The 18,996-nt window shown below is 49.6% G+C and overlaps 6 protein-coding genes across 6 annotated transcripts; 3 read left to right on the top strand and 3 right to left on the bottom strand.

Moving 5' to 3' along the window:
• Positions 1-206: 206 nt before the first annotated feature.
• On the bottom strand, positions 207-1,148 carry Z518_01746 (uncharacterized protein; the record flags this gene model as incomplete). Its single annotated transcript, XM_013422344.1, has 1 exon — positions 207-1,148. The coding sequence occupies one exon, from the start codon at positions 1,146-1,148 to the stop codon at positions 207-209; it is 942 nt and encodes a 313-aa protein (XP_013277798.1).
• A 161-nt stretch (positions 1,149-1,309) lies between these two features.
• Positions 1,310-2,787, bottom strand: Z518_01747 (uncharacterized protein; the record flags this gene model as incomplete). Its single annotated transcript, XM_013422345.1, has 2 exons — positions 1,310-2,718; positions 2,766-2,787. 2 exons carry the CDS (start codon positions 2,785-2,787, stop codon positions 1,310-1,312), a joined length of 1,431 nt encoding a protein of 476 aa, XP_013277799.1.
• Positions 2,788-5,457: 2,670 nt separating this feature from the next.
• On the top strand, positions 5,458-6,626 carry Z518_01748 (uncharacterized protein; the record flags this gene model as incomplete). The annotated part of the gene is made up of 2 exons (XM_013422346.1): positions 5,458-5,642; positions 5,720-6,626. The coding sequence occupies 2 exons, from the start codon at positions 5,458-5,460 to the stop codon at positions 6,624-6,626; spliced, it is 1,092 nt and encodes a 363-aa protein (XP_013277800.1).
• Positions 6,627-7,869: 1,243 nt separating this feature from the next.
• Positions 7,870-8,194, top strand: Z518_01749 (uncharacterized protein; the record flags this gene model as incomplete). The annotated part of the gene is made up of 2 exons (XM_013422347.1): positions 7,870-7,992; positions 8,060-8,194. 2 exons carry the CDS (start codon positions 7,870-7,872, stop codon positions 8,192-8,194), a joined length of 258 nt encoding a protein of 85 aa, XP_013277801.1.
• Positions 8,195-9,472: 1,278 nt separating this feature from the next.
• Positions 9,473-11,162, top strand: Z518_01750 (uncharacterized protein; the record flags this gene model as incomplete). The annotated part of the gene is made up of 6 exons (XM_013422348.1): positions 9,473-9,895; positions 9,972-10,438; positions 10,527-10,587; positions 10,643-10,838; positions 10,891-10,969; positions 11,036-11,162. The coding sequence occupies 6 exons, from the start codon at positions 9,473-9,475 to the stop codon at positions 11,160-11,162; spliced, it is 1,353 nt and encodes a 450-aa protein (XP_013277802.1).
• Positions 11,163-15,706: 4,544 nt separating this feature from the next.
• On the bottom strand, positions 15,707-16,722 carry Z518_01751 (uncharacterized protein; the record flags this gene model as incomplete). The annotated part of the gene is made up of 3 exons (XM_013422349.1): positions 15,707-16,203; positions 16,264-16,402; positions 16,498-16,722. 3 exons carry the CDS (start codon positions 16,720-16,722, stop codon positions 15,707-15,709), a joined length of 861 nt encoding a protein of 286 aa, XP_013277803.1.
• Positions 16,723-18,996: the final 2,274 nt, after the last annotated feature.

The raw sequence follows: 18,996 nt of genomic DNA on the forward strand, positions 1-18,996 counted from the left end.
CACGGTACACTAGCAGTTCCCCTCACGTCTCTTTTACATAAAAGTCTACATACGCACTTTAGATTGGCTATCGCCTTTCACCAGTTTTTGTTCTCTGACATGTATACGCTTTTCCTTTCTGGCCGTCATCGACTCCTACTCAAGGCGGCAATAGCCTCGAAGAAAATAGTGGTGTAGTTCAGAACGATATAGATGCGCTACGAGATCTAGCCTGACTCTTTATGAGTATAGTACTTGCGCCAGTTATGGACGTCCTTGTATCCTAGAACATCTCGAATCTTCTTGTTTGACAGGGGCGCCTCCCACTCACCCATCTTTCGCACGATCGGAGTATTGGGGCATGCCTTCTTCAAAAATTCCTCTGTCGGGTTCGTGGTGGTAATGGTGTCATTTGTGGCGTTGAATGCTTGAAAGCCCAATCCGTTCTTTGTAATGCACAAGTCGCAAATCTGGCCCAGATCTCGGGCATCGATATAACTCCAAGCATTCCTTTTCCTCGTTTCCGGCTTCCCGACGTGTCGCGGAAAGTCCCTTTCGTACTCATGTGGTTCAATCACATTGCCGATGATCAATGCATAAATATCAGTTCCAAATCTGCGGGCAAAAGTGCGTGCGATGCGCTCTCCCGTCAGCTTGCTGCAAGCATATGTGTCCATGGGATTGCGATCATAGGTATCTTCGTCCAGGGGGAATGAGTGGTAATCGTCATCACCCTGACTGAAGCAAACACCATATGTTGTTTCGCTGCTGGCAATGACGATTTTCTTCACGCCCAGTTTGCAAGCTGACTCAATCACGTTATAAGTGCTCATCACATTGCCGCGAAAAGTCTCGCTGTCAGGTACGATCATGTTCCGAGCGTATGCTGCAAAATGAATGACGGCATCGGGCGGACCGGGGTGTTTTGGAAGAGCGTACTCCTCCATCGAAAAGAGCGAGGACAAGGCGTTGAATGTTTGGGCCCCGTCGGTCAGATCACACTTCATGGTGTACACGTTCTTGCCAGCAGGTATATGGTCTTTCGGAAAGTCGATCAGATCCAAATTAAGGACTTGATGTCCCTTGTCTAGGAGGTATGGTATACAGTGACGTCCGGCCTTTCCAGAGCCTCCTGTGAAAACAACCCGTTTTCCTGGAGAGGATGCCATGTTTTGGACTGGTGCGCCAGAGAAAAAGAGGCCGCTGCGAAATTGATGCGAAAATATGTAGAAATACAATCGGACCTGGAAGTCTCGAGAGTGATGACACGTTCTTGACCCCGGGAATTGACCGATCACGTGCAGGGTCACGGGAAGCCCGCTCCCGGTGATCAGAAGACGGCACTTCGCTTCCGCTGCAACTTGTTGGCATCGTGGTCGCTGCGACGTCGGAAGCTGAAAATACTAGATTTTTGTTTGAGATTTGGTTGTGGCGGACGGTAAGGACTCAAGAAACTCGACTGTGAAGCAGCACCTGACATGTAGGGTCCAGGACCACTGCTAGCAGGATAGCCACCCCACGCGTTCGGGTAAGAAAATGTCTGGTTTTGGCCCTGTTGGGACTGGAGATATGCCGATTGTCTTGACTCAGAATGATGTCTCTGCTGTCGAGGAGGAACTTGTGGGCGGGCCGACGCATCTTCCTGTCCGTACAATTGTTTGAGGCGCTCAGTCTCTCGATCGATTTCAGCTTGCCGCCTCCGACGCTGTTCCTTTTCTTCATTCTCTAACAATATCCTAGTCTTACGTTCTTCCTCCTCTTCTCGCCGTTTCCTCACTCGCTCTTCCTCTGCCGCCTGCCTGCGGAGTCGGGCAGTTTCTGCATCAATCTCCCATTGACTTCGAGGATCTGTGGGAGGCACTCGAGGGTCGCGGATGGGCTTTGGGTGGGCTGACCCTCCCCGATTTGATGGTGAGGTGGACTGAGGAAGCGCATCCGTATTCAAGGCCGCCGGTCCAGTGGAGGGGCTCGCAGGATTGGATTTTCTCCCTGTTACCGAGATGTTAAAGGTTTCTTTGAGAGAACCGAAGTACACATCACGAATAACCACAGCACCCAGTAGAAGAACCACTTCAAAGCCTTTCAGGTCCTCTATGTCGACTCTTTGCAGATTCGGCTCGTATAAAGTGATCTCTTTCAACCCTTTGAATATTGAGACTGTGATATCGGGCTCTTTATTTTTGGTCTTGCTGCCTTCGATACCTGTGCTCTTGCCTGACAGGAAACATGCCAAATCTTTTGAAAACTTGCTATCCTTCTTCCATTTGAATCCGATCTTGGGTGTGACCTCTGAGGCGGCGGGATCATGTTGACCTCGGTCCAGCGCAGAGATGGACGGCGTGCGGAAGGTTTGCTGCGGCATCTCGAATTCCCATGCCGCAGCACTATTCCAACTGGCAGCCTTGTGCCTCACAGTGACCTGTTGGTCGGGATTGTACAACTGGATTGCAAACTCGGACGGGAGAATCGGCTCTGGAGGGGGTGGGACAGCTCCATTTAATTTGGCTTGTTCTGAGAGAGGAGCGGGCTGCGTCCATTCAGGAATGAGCAAGACCTCGGCATACAAGACTTCGGGACTAAAGGCATCGTAGAGCGCGGCAGCATATCTGTTCTTCGAGGCGTGCTGTTCGGGATCCAAATGGCGGAGGGTGTATGCCGGCTCGAAGTCGGCACCGTGTTGAGAGAAGAGAAAGGTCGAATTCTGCTTTGGTTTGTCCTTGGAGGCTTTAAGCACGAAGGCTGTAATCGTCAACAAAGATGCCACGAGGTAGAGGTGTTATACCCACTAGGGAGATTCTCATCCAGCATTTTGCTTCCGGAATGTCGTGGTTTGGAGAAGAGTCTGAGAAACAACTCGCTTGGCTAAGCGGGCGCGCGGTCGTTCATAAAGAGTGAAGTGAGGTGCAAGACATTCACCTTGACTCTCTACTTCATCAGCAAGCGGCTTGACTTTGGAACACAGCCACGAAGCTGCAGTGTTGACATACAGAGCCAGGCCACGGTCTTTCTGCTAGGCCTTGGGAAGGTCTGGCGCCTGGACAGGTGACGCGTTTTATTGACGTTGGCGCATGAGCCACAGCCGCAATGTAGTCCGGTAGCACCCACGGGCTTCACCAAACATTGCCGGGGGGGCACCTAGACTTGGGTTGGATCTTAAACTTTGGGATATATACTCCTCGACTTGCTCCTATGCTCTTCTCTACGAGGCCGCACAGCACAGATACGTACGACGTGTGTGCAAGTTTGTCTGAGCCGCCTCTGGAAAGGGTCGTCAGGACATTGTCATTCAATATTACCTGCATAACACCACAAGGCCGGTGAAAGTGTACGCCAACCTTCAGATGCGGAGTATGCAAATATATTGCGTTAGTCCTGCGCCTACGTCATCGTGGTTTCGACAAGTATGGCGATGTCCCATTGCAAATGTATCTTCCGGACGGCCTATCACTTCATACATCCGAATTGGCGTCCAAACAGCACATGAGAGGCAGTTAAAATATCCCTGGGGACGGCAAAAGCCTTGCTATCTCACCCATTCGGGGAGGAAGGTGTGTATTAGCTTTCGTTCGATTTGTGGAGCTCTTGATCACTGGGAAGGCAAGTCCAGACGTATCTCGGGGGGCAACACACAGGGCTACAAGTTTGGTGAAAATACGGACTCTGCGCTCTGCAGAAAACTGGCGGCCCGGTGGTTAATGTGCACTCACACTATTTGTGGAATGTCCAATACCTCGCCGCCGCAGCAATCCCATCTCGTTCGATGGATCCCTACACGGCTACTTTAGATTGAACACCAGGAGAGTGGACAGACTGTTCGGCGCGTACGTGCCAACAAAGGCATGGTAGGGCTACCCGAAGCGTACGTCGCGTTGAGCTACTGCTGGGAAATAAGCAACCGAACGAGGTGCCGGTTGAAAATTTTAAGCTACACGATGGCTACAGTATCGTGTGCCCTGCATGCATTGGACAAGTCATTAACCCTTTCGGTCCCGCAAGTCAGGCCTTGAAAGAATGTCACTCAGATCGACTCTATGCATAATCCAGAACGCCAGCAGGCAAGGCTAATTGGATGAGAGAGGCGAAACAAATGCACGATGTTTGACATTCGTGGCTTGCAGAACCTCGCAGCAAGCGCCGCTCCTAACGAGGATGCTGGACTGTTCAGAGATAGGGATCCTGATGTTTCATGCAAGACCATTTCGAAATTGAATCTTCCCCATGGCAGCGTCGGTCTCATTCCGGAACCAGATATTTTTGCTGCTACGATAATAAACGGGCCTCTAGCAAAAGCGAAGATGGGTTTTACCAGAGCAACTACTCAGAGGCTTTTCCACTTCGGTTAATCAACCATTTTGGAATGTGCAGAGATGTGGGCTTGTGAGACTCTCGTTTGGCGGTGTAGATGCCAAGGGGTTGCCGGTTCGGTGCTACGAAGTGGTAGAGAGCGCCTTCCTGACGCCCTGTGAGCTTCCTGCGAATCCTGAATGAATCCCTGCTCTTTTGCCTGGTTGTATATCGCAGTGTGGGTGCGCATTCTCTTGCCTCTACCTCCTGCCAGTGCTGGAGATGCCGTAGATGCTGGAATCTCGATTATCAAGGCCACAAGTATTCAGAGACCTATGACCGTGATGAATACACTTGAATTTGCGCCACTGGAACTTTCGCATGTCCTCCACCGCCGCGGACGACGTCAAAGCCTGCGACAAGTGCTTACGCCCTCAAACACCTCTAAGCTTCAACAAGAGACCCGACAATCTCGCCAAGAGACTCTGCCCCGATACATTCCTCCACCCTTTGCCCTGATATATTCCCAAACTCTGTTGCCGTTGTATTCCTCCTATATGTCCTGAATCGACCGGAGAGGAGAGAAAAGTTACGTGTACGGGAGTGTAACGTAATCCACGTCTTACACGCGAGGACACCTACTCTACGGCCCACGACAACGGCGGAAGAACATAGCCGATTACTTTCTCTAGAGGAGCGGACCCAGCTGGCCGTTGAAAGCTATCAATAGGACAAATTCAAGAATATTCGACAAGTTGCAAATGTCTACAACGTAGGCCACCCAAGGATCTCTGGCCGGCTCTTACGGTGGCAGACAGGGTCAGCCAGGCCCAGGCCAGTCAGACTTGCCAAAAACACCGCCGAGCACCTCCCAAGTGCAGTATCTGTGGTGCCTTGGATTACAATGCCCGGATCTGTAAGAATAGATAGTGGGGTTGGCGCTCGGATTTCTTAGGTGGATTACGTTGGTGGGTGAAACTTGGCGGCTCGAGCTGACTGTGCCCTAAACTTCATATGGTAATGCAACTGGGTAAGGCCGCCAGCTCCCCCTCAAATTGGAAGTGGGGTAACGAAGAAGTATTGAAAGTCGACGACGATTTCTGTATAAAAGACGCATCGCTTGTTATCTTATGTGACTTGTTCTGCGGAGAAGTTTCCAGGTAAAAGTCCACGCCACAACGAAAGACAACAGATATGCCGGCTACACTCAGTGACAAGGTCCTGTTGGCCCCAGCACTTTCTTTGGTGCTCACCAAGACCGTTCTTTCGCTGCTTACGAGTCCCTTACGAGGACGGGATGGTGCACCAACTATCCAAGAACATGTCATGACTAGTGCGTATCGCAGTATGTTTGTACATTTCACCGCCGGTCAATTGCAGTGAGTCAAAAGTCTTGCCCGCTAGAACGAACGGGCACCTTGCGACATCAAGATAAGACGAACTGATCAAGAACTAGACTTATTCTGGCCCCGTTCCTAGATAGCTACCGGAAATGGTGCAAACAGCAAAAACTCCAACCCGAGATCGTGGATATTCCCAATACGAACACAAAGGGCTTCTGGATCGGCAGCAAGGATTCGGCCAAGTATGTCATGCTGTACTGCCACGGCGGAGGGTTTGTGATGCCCGGCATCCCCCCGCATTTGGACCTGCTGTTCCGCTGCGTGCAATGGTCGAACGGCAAGTTAGCAATCTTCTGCAACGCTTACACATTGGCCCCTGAGGGAGTGTACCCTCTTCAAATCGGAGAGTGTGTCGAAGCGCTACGATATGTCCTCTCTCTACCTGGGCGGACGCCTGCGACCACGCTTTTAGGAGGCGACTCTGCGGGCGGAAATCTTGTCCTAGCCATCCTCAGCCACGTCTCCGGTCACGCGCATCCCAGCTCAACTCTTGTGAAACCCCTCCAGCTTTCTGAGAATCTGCATGGCGCCCTAGCGATTGCGCCTTGGGTGTCATCGGACGAGACTAAATTTAAGTCGATGAAAGAATTCTCGAATCGCGACATTGTCAATTCGAAGTGCTCAAATTACTGGATTGACGTATACAAGGGCCGAAAGAAGGACGTGAAAGATGACTATTATATTGTTCCAGAACTGGCCCCGGCGAGTTGGTGGTCGGAGTCCAAGGTGACCTCTTTTTTGGCCACCGCGGGTGAGCAGGAAGCGCTGCGTGATGCAATTATCAGCTGGGCCGACAAGTTCAAAGAAGGAAGAGGTGATGACGTGTTGAAGCTGGTCAAGGGGACGAGAGAGGTGCATGATGCTCCATTGACACCAAAATCGGACGGTGAGTTGGACAAGCTGGGAGACGCGTGTCAAGAGGCAGCTATCAGAAACTGGATCAGATTGAGATTGGAGTAGTTGACTTGAAATTGTAAAGGAAATGGAAGTGAAAAACCCTTCGAGCCAAGGCGAAGCTCCATTAATAACCGCTCTTTCATTCATACAATTTGGCACCCCTTTCAAAACGTATATAGGCGCTCTCATAGGGGGGCCTCTGATGTAGCTTGCGGCTTCTGGCCGTTCCCGTTTTGCGTATTCTTGTTATCGTCGAATCCACCTCGACATGGACGGTTGGTGTTCCTCCTGCTCAAGTGAAGGAACTCAATGCCGAAGCATGTCTTCCTAAAACTCCACATCGTCTAGGTGATCAATCAGCGGCTGATAGCACCCTTCGCATTGGTGTAATGATCTGCGTCATCAGGTTGTCAGACTGAAGCGCAAGTCCCGGTATGTAAAAGCTGACCCTTTCCCAAAGTCAACAAAGCTTGTCGCATCCAGCTCTGGGAATTCCATGAGGACCTAGGCCCATAGATATGACTTCCCTTTCAGTGCGTTGCTTCATTTGCACTCGCTGCGTATATGGCTATGTTCCCGGTTGAGGTACTTGGTCGCCACAACCGAAGGCCTTGAAGAGCTGGTCTAGTAGCTTCTGACGCTGTCCTCTATCTAGAGATAGTAATGTTGTAGCTTCTGCTATGAGTTGTGCTGTGTACTACAAGTCCAGTTCTGTCCTGCTGGTCATAGCTTCCAGGTGTCAGCCCGCAATCCTAGAGCCGGGTCAATAAGGGAGATGTCAGGTTAAGCTCAAATTAGAGTACCGATATGGTGTAAATCAAAAAATGCGACTTGGACACTGTTTTCAATCAACTTGTCATTGAAGTATTCGCATTTGACGAACAGCTGTCATACAAAGGAACCATCATTTGTCTCCTCCCTGAAAGATCCCAGCCTTTTCGTTGAGAAGGTTTATATCAATGGTCGATGGATGTCATCAAAGTCGTAGAGAACATTTGAAATCCGAGAGAAATTTTCCGACACACTCATCGGAACATGCCCCGAATCGACCACAGACGACCTAAAAGATGCTGTCCAAGCTGCATCCAAAGCATTCCCAGGATGGGATGTCACTGTCTGGCCAACACCGAGCGCAAATTCTGCAACGACTTAGCGATATAGTGCTCGAGAACAAAGAAGACCTTGCCAAATTTCTTGCTGCTGAGAACGGAGAGTCTAAAGCCGAAGCTGGGGTACCATTTTTGGCATCTTTTCCCAATGCTTCTGTAGAAAATTGCGGCCCAAACCTATGAAGGTGTTGTTCAACATGACGGAGGTGGCAAAGACTAAGGAGCTTGTCCGCATATACGGTATCATCGTTCCAGGGGAATTCCCTATGGCAATGGGTGCTCGTGAAGTTGCCGGAGTGATAGCGGCAGGACGTTCCACGGTACCCAGGTTGAATGGGCCGACACCCTTTTTCTCAAATGCCCTCGCCGTGCTGAATGGGCGCGCAGGTGTCCCGAAGGGGGGTCTTTAATGCTGCAACGACACCGGAAAATACTCAACGTCTTGGTCTTACCATGTTTGGATCGGATGTTGTTCAGAATACGTTCCAGGAAGTGCAAAAATATGCGTTAGATCTGGCCTGACAGATGATTTTATGGAATAAGGTCAATCGATAGATAAATGATGCTGCTCTTGTCCTCGAAACAACTTGCCTCCAGCACAAGTAACAATCGAGATTGAGCTTTGCCCTGTATCGATGAGACCTTCGTACGCTCTCGAAATTCGGATAACCGCTTCGTTACCTGGTCCCCTATAATCGCCCGTTCTCTTCAGGCCCTCCAAACTGGAATTTTCTGTCTTAAGCACCTGAAGAAATGGGACTGGACTTCCCCTGAAACCGGATTTGGATGGTCTCTTGCCATTGCCATCTCGCGTGATGAAACCATCAGCAGCAATAATGCTGCCGTCTTCGGCGGCCTTCTCTCAGACGAGGCTGGGGGTCGTACACGCCTCGATATCCACGTCGAAACAGTCGAAGGAGAGCTGCTCTGTGAGCACTGGTGCAGAGTTGGGTCGAAGATTTCAAGCTCGTCTCGTCAAATACACTTTGACCAGAACCCACATGTATCAGGAACTCAAAACGGAGCTTCAAGAAGAATGGCCAACCCTCGAGGAGCCTCCCTCCTTTAGCTGCTTTAGAAAGGCTGCCGTACTTTTTTAATGTCGCCCGTCCGGTAATCGTCAACAGCGCTCCCTCATGGGTTTCCAGACAGCTGTGGCCAAGGAATCGTTGAGAATGAGTCCCAGGATTGCGTCCCACAGGTATTTGGAGCCGTTCCTTCCGAGGAGGTTCGGGCCCTGATAACTTATAACTTGACCGTGGCTTTCTTATACTAGAGATCCGGGGAGTTGGCACCGGCCCGCTACCTCCGTCCGGCCGAGGGAGAAGTGGACGTTTGCCCAATCAGCAAATGAGTTTTCCTGCCATGACGGTCTTGTGTTTGCGGCTTGCATCATTGCCTTCTGGCCAATCAACGAGGTCCAGATACCCGGTTTTCGGAGGGAAGCTTGGAGCTCAGAGTCCTAGGCCTTTCCCTATTCGTCCTGGCCTTAGGTTCTCCTCCCTCATTAACGAATTCTAGCGGCCCGCGCATTCTTATCATGTGGAAGCAGGAGAACTAGGGCTATTTGCTCTGTTCACTCAACCGCCTCCTGGCGGATAATGCACAGAGTGATGCCGAAAAAGGTGGTATATCAGCCGACGAGAGATCCTTTTACCACATGATCTCAACATCTCATTTTAATTGATAAACGCGACGCTAGATGCTTGATAGCAGTAAGTCATCTGTTATGAAATTTTTGATCGATTATCCTACGTTTAAAACCCAAGCCTTGTGGCGAGGTGACGCAAATCGTGTAGAATGGCTTCTTCACATTCTCAGGACTGGAGAAAACTCAGTATCGGCGTGGTAGGCGGTGGCATTGGCGGTCTGTCCGCTGCGATTGCTCTACGTCGTGCTGGCCACGACGTAACAATCTACGAGCGACATGATTTTGCTGGTGAAGTCGGCGCTTCAGTGTCCTGCGCCGCCAATGGTACCCGATGGCTACACGAATGGGGTGTTGATGTTGCAATGGGAGACCCTGTCGTACTCAAGAAGCTTATCAACCATGATTGGAGGACTGGAGGGCCCGTGAGCGTTTACGATCTGGACGACTATGAAGAACGATGGGGGTACGTCTACAACATGTTTCATCGCCAGTATATGCATGCGATGTTGATGGACACGGCCATGAAGAAGGACGGCGAGGGTACTCCGGTGAAGCTTCTTGTTAATCATCAAGTAAGTTAATTTCCCAAGCTAGCTTTGAGATTTTGTTGCAACCCTGTTGACTGTAGTACTATTATCCTCCCTTTAGTGTCGAGATATTGATTTGCAAAGCGGTGTCATCTCTTTCAAAAATGGTACTTCTGCACGGCATGACTTGATCATTGGTGCAGACGGAATTGGCTCGGTAGTACGAGAAATTATAGGTATCCGCCCAGAGAAGAAGCCCGCTGACTCAAGCTGCCTGCACGCCAACGTCCTCACAGAGGAAGCTGTCAAGGCTGGGCTTTTCGACTACTCCCAAAACAGCGCTCTGGAGTACTGGGGCGGCCAGGAGGGTAAGTGGGACAAGATTGTGCTATCGCCATGCAATGGCGGTAAACTGCTCTCATACTACTGCTTTTTCCCTCGGGAAAAAGGGGATTACACCAACCATACGTGGGGCGGCGAGGATCGCCCTGTTGAGGAACTACTGTCACCGTACCCTGAATTGGATCCCCAGGTGAAGGCGCATCTCGCCATCGGTAGAGAGATCCAACCGTGGCGCCTATGGGTACAGTAAGATTAACCCCCTGTTCAACAACCACTCTCTTTGCCTGCACCGTGGCTTAGTTACGGCAATGTTGTCCTAACCTGGACATCGCAGCAACCCTTATCCATATCTTCACCGCAGCATGACCTGCCTGTTAGGTGACGCTGGCCATCCGGTACGTCCAATCCTTATTATCAAGTGACGGGTCACCAGGTGCTAATAGGACATAGATGATGCCCCATCAAAGCCAAGGTGCTTGCATGGCAATTGAGGATGCTGCCGCTCTGGGAATCCTTTTCAATCGGAATTATTTTAGCGGAGATATCGCGGAGGCCCTCACCGTGTACGAGCAAGTTCGACTCCCAAGGGTCACAAGAGTCCAGTCGGCGGCTGCAAAGGCTGCCTACAATATCAACGAACGGATCGGTAAAGCTGGTCGTCAACAAGAGACAAGAAGAAGACTAACAGATAATTACAGGTTTTTCAAACAACAAAGATTTGGCAACATATAAAGTGGAAGATGAGAGAGCGAAGCTGACAATAGAGGAAATGAATGCGTACGTCAAGAGCCATCGAGCTGATGTTATCCGATAACCCTCCCCTTTTCTAACAAAAGTGTATAGCTACGACATGTACAAGGATATTGAGGAAAAGCTCGCTTTTCGACGAGGCACGGCCTTCACAGACAAATTCCTGCATGGATTGCCGATTGGCCTGGAGCTACCGAATGGAGTCACGGTGGGGGGCTAAGAATCCTCTGTGATTATCAACTTTGTAGCATTTCCCAGCAGTCCTGAGGTAAGAGAATCTCTTCATCCGCGTTTCTGTCCGACTCTAGTTTTAGCCTTCTAGTTGGGTGGTCTAGAGCTATCCTAGCACGTTGGAACTTTGGCAACTCCGTCAGATCTTCATATTCATTGGCTCTAGCGAGCGTCCAATGTCTTCATGGTCTTCAGAATCATCTTGATTGATTAGATGCAAGGTGGGCTCTCGCATTTAAGTATCCGTATCCCTCTTTTGGTAATGCTAGTATCGCTTTGTGAGAAGGAAAATCTCAAATACTGGACACGAACCCTAGACTCCCGAATACTCTTGAACGCAATCTTCCTGTTCGTGATCTCTCTCTCGTCAGCGGGAACATTCATTGGGGGAAAATCCCGCGACATGTGACACTGTAGCGTTGCCATGTCGGACTGAACCATTTCCCTCTTGACTACGATTCGTTGAAGTTGATGTATTGGCTTTCGTGCCGTTTGTCTCAGGAAGAGGTCCACAGCCCCAAAAAGACTAAGAATCCTGCCATTTCATGACAGAAACGTGGACCTCTTAGCTTATATACTTGTCAAAACCCGGTTCGTGGCAGTTTGGGTCAGATTGAATAGGGGTAGGAATAGGAGAAGAAAAGGGGTCAGTCAAATGTGTATAAATACTAGCAACCTGGCAGGACCAGTTGCTGAACAGGAGAGCGTTCAATTCATATTCTCTTGGCACTCCTAGTTTGACACGAGATGATCCCGGCTGCATCTCATCGGCGACCGTGTTGACCAATAGTTATGCAAGGAGCGAAAGTCTCTGCAATTGGAGCCTCCCCTTTTTGCCGAATTTTCAGTGGGCAGTGCTGAGTGGTAAGGCTGTGGATTTTGGTACCTGATTGGCTGATCTGAGGAATAGCACCGCGCGACGAGTTCAACGTGATAGCTCCACTTAAGTGATGGGTCTATTTTCCGGAACGAGGGTTTTGCCCGCCTAGGAGACGGATTTCGAACCGAAAGAGATCCCCGCCTCACGTTATTAGTAGAGGTCCTCGCCTTCCATTTCCGCAGAATCGCTTTTATATTCTCTTTACCTCTGGCACCAACTTGACCTGAATGAACAGAAAGGGCTTTGAAGTTCAAACCATCACCACAGTTTTTGAAGACAAAATACCTTGATGAGTCCGGACCCAAACGGCGTCTCAATCTGACTACCGCACAATGCCTACCTTTCTCCGTGGCAAGGGCCGTCCGCACACAGAAGCCGTCCGCCGGGATGCCCCTCCGGGTCAACCATCGGTTCGAGATCGCTCTCACGAACAAACCCCTCATCATTGATATCCAACTCGACCCGGAGGACTACGACAACAATGTGCGCTTCTTCAACACTTTTTTGCATATTTGAATTACTGCAAGATCCACGGGGTCACACTGGGACTTTTCCAATTGATGGATTTTCTATACAGCGCTGACACGCCACTCCCGTTGCCCACGCACCCCCAAAAAAGACCAACGACACTGGTCAGTCGGTTGTTCATGATTATTGTGTCCTTCTGCGGCCAGAGAATTCCGGGGTACAAGATGACCTACCCTGAGGACTTAGGGCCAAAAAAAGTCTTTACCAACAGCGAGAGTCTTGAGCGAGAACGAGTCACGAACCGCGGATCGGACTCTTGATTATTTGGGGGGTTTCGTTCATGCTAGCCTATACTTGGAGCACGTAGCAGCCGTTCGAAGTAATTTTTGCCGTTTATCCTGTACTCCTCCGTATCCTACCAATCGTCTTTTCCAAGTGCTTCCCCAACTGGGTTCATATCTGCCACAGGCTAAGGGCTAACATTTTTTTCCTCCTTCACCCTCAAGTCTTCTGATTGCACTGCCTGTACTAACTAGGGAGGAGAAGGAGATGGCAAACTTGACTATTGGTGTGACTTGAATGCGAAAGACCGGAAACATTAAAGTACTCAATAGAAGGAGGAAGGAGAGTACGGCGGCCCGTGCACTTTGCTTCATTATCCGACAAACCTTTCCCATGTCCCAGACGACAGAGAAGGCGTCGAGGAGCGTGATCGAATAGGCCGGCCGGCAGAATGATGCTGGATTCACGGAGAAACTGCTTCGTTGTAGACGTGGTTTGATGACGGCACAGCCTAGACTCAGGGGTGCCGCCACGATGAAGCCGCAGATTCGCCTCGTCTAGCTGAATCCCCTGTCAGAAGAGTGGAACAATGGTGACCTCCGCGGACGTGCCAATGCGTTTCTTGAGATAGTGATTGGGAACGGCGTTGGCTAGCGTAAACCACCGTCGTTGATGCGTCATCGATCAGGACTTGAGACAAGCGGCCGTATTCTGAATTGCGAAGCGAAGTCAGGGCGTCAACGCGATCGCTCCCTAGTTCGTTCGGACCGATTCTATGCAAATGAGATGGTATTGCCCACCTATGGCTTCCAATTCCGGTGCAAAGGTCTTCAGGATTTGTGGCAATATTTTATCCGGTGTGTAATATTGGTGGTCGGCCTAGCGCAATATTTCGTGTATCAGATAACCTCTTCCGGGGTCACGTTGACATTATGTCGGCAAGGAACACGGAATTCTCATCCCATTGTATGTCAGAATACAGCAGGAAGTCCGCATGAGAACAACACCCACTTCTCTTCGTTTCCCTTGTCCAAATGCTCGCAAGAAACTCGGAATGGCTTAGGAGTGACTTTGGCATGGGTCATGAGGGTCTAGCTGGATTGTGTTGTGCGACACTGGTGGAGATGTGAACAGTAGGCAATACCCCTTTACTTGGAAAAGGGTTATCACCCATATGCAGGGTGTAGGGAGGAATAGGAGTAGAGAAGGGTCAAGCAAACGTGTATGTATACTGGCAATCTGGCAGGACCAGTTGCCAAAGAGACAGAGCATCCAATACTTCTCGATTGCACCCCTAGTTTGATAGGAGATGACGACAACGCCGCACCGTGTATCATATAGCTTCACCACAGGAGTTGGCCGGCCCTTCTTGCCTCCGGTCAATGGAGATGGTTCCTTTGGACCATCCGCGCAATTGATGTCGGCTATAGCTGCGACAAATTCGATACGAACAACTCATGCACTATATAAAGCATGTGCGGTATCAGCAGCTTTTTCATCACACCGTTCATCGCAACAGGACTGATCGGGAAGGTTTTGGGGCCGCCCGTAGATCACGACGAATTCCTGAGCGGGGGCCTGTTAAATAGTTTGGGAGGGTGTTTATAACTTAATGGCTAGGCCCCGACATGTAGGGAACTCGACGTATTTTGAACGTTCAAAGATCTGCAGCTCTGGTTTGTGTTCCAAGGTTGAAAAGGAGCCTTCCCCTTCGTGACTTGACTCATTTGACTCATTCGACTGACTCGGCTGACTTGATTGACTTCAAAATGTATTTCCGTGGGAGCGAATGTACGGAAGTGGATCGTCTACGCACGATGGCGTTGTATCGCAACCATCATGTCAGGCACTGTACATACTATAGCTATCGGAATATTGATCTTGGAATTCACCCCATCCCAATGGAGAGCCTTAGCCATGGATTCTGTCCATGTCGCTCTAGCACATATCGAGCAATATTCTCCGGTGTCGTATTAACCTCAGTACGGTCAAGCTATGCCATTATGTTTGCGCAGGGATCTGCCTGATTTCTAAAAGATTCTATGGTGCACCTGATGGGCTGATTGAGCTAGAGACTAGGTTTGTCCCCCACATTAACCCCAGACTCCCCGCAACGAGTAACTCGCAGCGAAAAGTGGGACCTATATACACTATTAGCATATCCCGTATCAATTGATGTCTCGGGGACTAAGGGACTAGGTGGCCCTGCCTAGCGGATCCTTGTCGGAGAATCCATGCCATGATATACATCAACGAAGACGAGAGTATTCACCTTTTTGCTTGAGATATGTAGAACTTTAATAAGATATGCTTCTACTGCTCGTTTTCTACGGATGCAAGGCTGGATAATTCCCAATAAGATTTAGGCTTTGGCATGGAAACATTGCCAGTGGATCCGCATTACAAAATGAGGTCTATCACGACTTCGTAGTCACAGAATGGCCTTTCAAGTCTGCTGTCACGTATTACACTCATAGATTGTCACGTGGGTTTCCCTACCAATGCGGGCTATAGTATGAAAAAGGAACTCTGTGGAGAGGTTTAGTACGGGGTGAGTCAACGTATCGACAAGTAGGGGTACTATTGAAGACGAAGCTGACTATGTCGAGTATCCAGGAAGCGAGCGTGTTAATAGAGCTGTCTCTGATTTTCCTTCTGCGATGAATCCGCGTGCATTTCTGCATTGTTGCTCTGCTCCTATCACATCAATGCGTCAGTGCATAACCTTTGTGATTTTACGATGGACTTGTCCTATTTCGCAGGGGTCCAGGGGACCATCACACTACATAGTTTTCGGGGCGTGTACGTGCCTTGGACGTGACCTATCCTTATCCCATGAAACTCCATCCAATGACTGGCCTTCGCCCAACCTTCACTTCCGGGTCCCATGGACTGCTCAGGGGTCAACCGGTAACACCTGCGTGAGACTCGAATTCCATCAAATCGAAAACAGGTTTGGCACTGAACCATCCGGCAATCTCCGACCCCACGGTCTTATAGGTATACGCAGCATCCTGTTCCGTTATTTTGACTGTGTGGCCACCTCGGCCCGCTGCAGCTGCATCAGCCAGCAATTGAGCCTGACAACATTTTTCCAACGACAAGTACCAGAAAATGCTGCTTTCAACAGTCTTGCCGCACGTAATCAGCCCATGATTTTGGAGGATTGCGGCTTTCTTGTTTCCTAATGCTTGAGCAATGGCACGACCTTCTTCTGAGTCCAGGACGATTCCATTGGAGGTGTATAAGACGATATCGTTATAGAAGGCGCAGGAATCCTGTGTGATGATATCTAGGTTGCGACCAAGCGCACTGAAGGCCTTGCCGTAGATAGAGTGCGAGTGCGCGACACAATTAATCTCTGGCCTTGCAACGTGGATTTCATGATGAATCGCATATGCTACTAATTGTCAGATTGTGGAGGTCACACGGGGGGCCATGAAGATCAGGAACATCTCACCTGCGGCGTTGAGGAGACGAACGGGACCTCCATCTACTACCTTTCCGTCTTTGTTTACCAGAATGAGGTCATTCGCAGTCATTCTAGGCCATGACACTCCAAAGGGATTGACCCAAAAGCTCGTCGGCTCGACTGGATCCTGTAACAAATTGTCAGCCGCGCCAATTCGACACAAAGAGTCTCAAGTCGGAGCATTGATATCCAACTTGCCCTCAGAGTGATATGTCCGGCTACGCCGTCATCAAAGCCAAACTTTGCAAAAACACGGAACGCTAGAGCAAGGCGGCCCCTCATATATTCTCGAGCTTTAAGTGGATCATCGAAAGAAGGGACTCCTAGTTCTGCAACTTTGGGCATCTCAACCGCTGGTTTACTCTTCAATTCATTGCGATAGAGCTTTTCAGACGTCGAATGTGACTCAACCTCAGTTGAGGGATGTTCTATTGCGGTAGGAGACATGTTTGAATGGAATGCAATGATGATGCGTGGATGACAGGCGACAGGTGATGGTGGGGGTTGAAGAGTACTTGTATTCGTCTATAGCAAAGAAGTGCTCAGGGGCCTTTTTTTTGACCTCGGGGCTGCCGCAATGGCTCCATTCCGAGTCGCGGTCTAGATATGACATGTGAAGATCTGCTAGTCCGTCCATATACGTTGGCCAGGTAAACTCACGAGACGGTTCGTGATTTGGGCATTACGAGCAGACAGAAAGATTTTGGGAATAGGCCGAGAAAGCTGTTCATAATCTTCCGGCGCAAGAAAGACACAATGGTGTAGCTATCAGAGGTTGATATGCGAAAATCAAACCTAGAATATTCGGAAATCGTCTCTTTCAACCCTGCGTATGGCAAGTGTCCACATTGCGATTTCGGGATAGGGCTCGAGACCGAGCCTTGAGCCTAGTTCAAGATATTCTGGTGCTACAGTTTGACCGGGATGTAGTGCTTAACACCGCCTATCTTCCCCGCTGTCCCATCTCTTTTGCATCAGTGAGCGACTCGGAGTGCCGGCATGGCTCTACGTTGTTACTGTGTACCTAGGTAATTTTACGAGATTGCGCATATATGAACATAGTCATGTAAATCGCAAAGGAAAAATTTACTGGAAAAAGCAGGATTCTGACATTTCCCGGCTTCAAATCCACAGGAAAGGAGCTCGTTGTCTTACCGACTCAAAACAATTTAGAGGCCTTGGGCGACTTGCATTGAAAGCTTTTACGGGGGATTATGTACAAGTCCTCAGCAAAGGCATTCAAGTCTTGGGTCCTGCCGACTCTTTGCAAAATGGAATGGCTGCTTCACGGAGCAGCGTACCATGATTACGGGCATTGCCCTGGCGACATATCCCCAATTCTATGATTGTCACTGGCATTCCAGACGTAGCTATGAGCGGTAGAAGGTGGTCAGAGGATTATAGCGTCCACGTTGCTGGAGCTGATACAATTCAATTCGATTAAGTCGAGCTGGGGCCAAACAATTAATCGACAACCGTGTCATGGGATCCTGCTATGAGCCGGGCTTTTCTCCCACCCCCCAAAAAAGCCCAAGGTGCAAGATGTTATGCTCGTCAGGCGTAGAAGAGAAAAGGAAAAAAAAAAAAGAAAAGAGCAGGTGCTATTGTACTAGAAGATCCCGCCACTGCGATTCTGTTCGCTCCATGGCCAAAAAAAGAGTCATCATCACGGTATCAAGCACAGGGTAAAAGCAATACGCCCCGATCGGGGATGATGGAGTCGTTGATCAGTAACTTGGAATACCCTTTCTTCATGGCTGATCGAAGGCTTTTCAAGATCTCTCGACACTCCCAGTCGGACCAATCATGGAAAACCTGTTGAAAAAAATATGCTCGAGCGCCTGCTTGGTGTTAGCCTGGACATACAGTATTCCTCAAGAAAGTTGGCTTTGGAAGAAGGGAAAAAAGGAAAAAAAAAAGGGAGGGGGGGGGTTCGTTTCCCTCACCTTGGATTGGCTGAGAAGCAAAGACGTCGTGCTTCATCCGCATAATATAGTCATACAGTTCTTTGATGTTGTCTATCGTCGCCGACAGGTCTTGTAGGATAAATTTTCTTCTTGCATGCGGAAAACTGAGCCTTGAAGCTTGCTAGATCAGTACCTTGAGATCCTCTCACGTCCACTAAAAGGGGACCATCAGCAATGGCGTCATCCAAAGGCTTGCTGAAAGATGACGGGGTCCCCAGGAGAGTCGGACTCCCCTTCTATGCCACGGTAGTACATATGATACCACCTTACCATCCACATCACATCGCTTTGAATTTCGAAATGCCTTGCGTTTCGTAGAACATGCTGAGCACGGAAAAAAAGACAATGGTCTGACAGGTTCTGAAGAGAGGATTAATCATATCGTTGTTTGCAAACCTCATCGAGCACTGCCAAAGAGGTCTGTTCTTTCTCAGGCTATTGAAGTCATGATGGTTGGTGGTGTGCTGGTATTGCTTCCGGCGAGTACACCCACACAGGCTCCAATTCACCCCTGTCGCCACTGCCACCACCGCGTAGGTCTCGATTTGAGAAGACTCCGTCATTTTGGGCGACACTCGCAACAGTAAAAAGGTTCCGCAAAAATCGGGAGGTGGCACGAAAAGGATGACGCCAACGGCTTGGACCTGCGGAATGTATGTGTGCCATACACATCCTTACCCTAAGTGATCTTCCCTCTCCCATCTGAAGACTTCTGATGTCAAATGGATCTTATTACGGTAAGTGTTCTGAGTGC

The sequence above is a fragment of the Rhinocladiella mackenziei genome (assembly GCF_000835555.1).
Source record: "Rhinocladiella mackenziei CBS 650.93 unplaced genomic scaffold supercont1.1, whole genome shotgun sequence".
NCBI lineage: Eukaryota > Fungi > Ascomycota > Eurotiomycetes > Chaetothyriales > Herpotrichiellaceae > Rhinocladiella > Rhinocladiella mackenziei.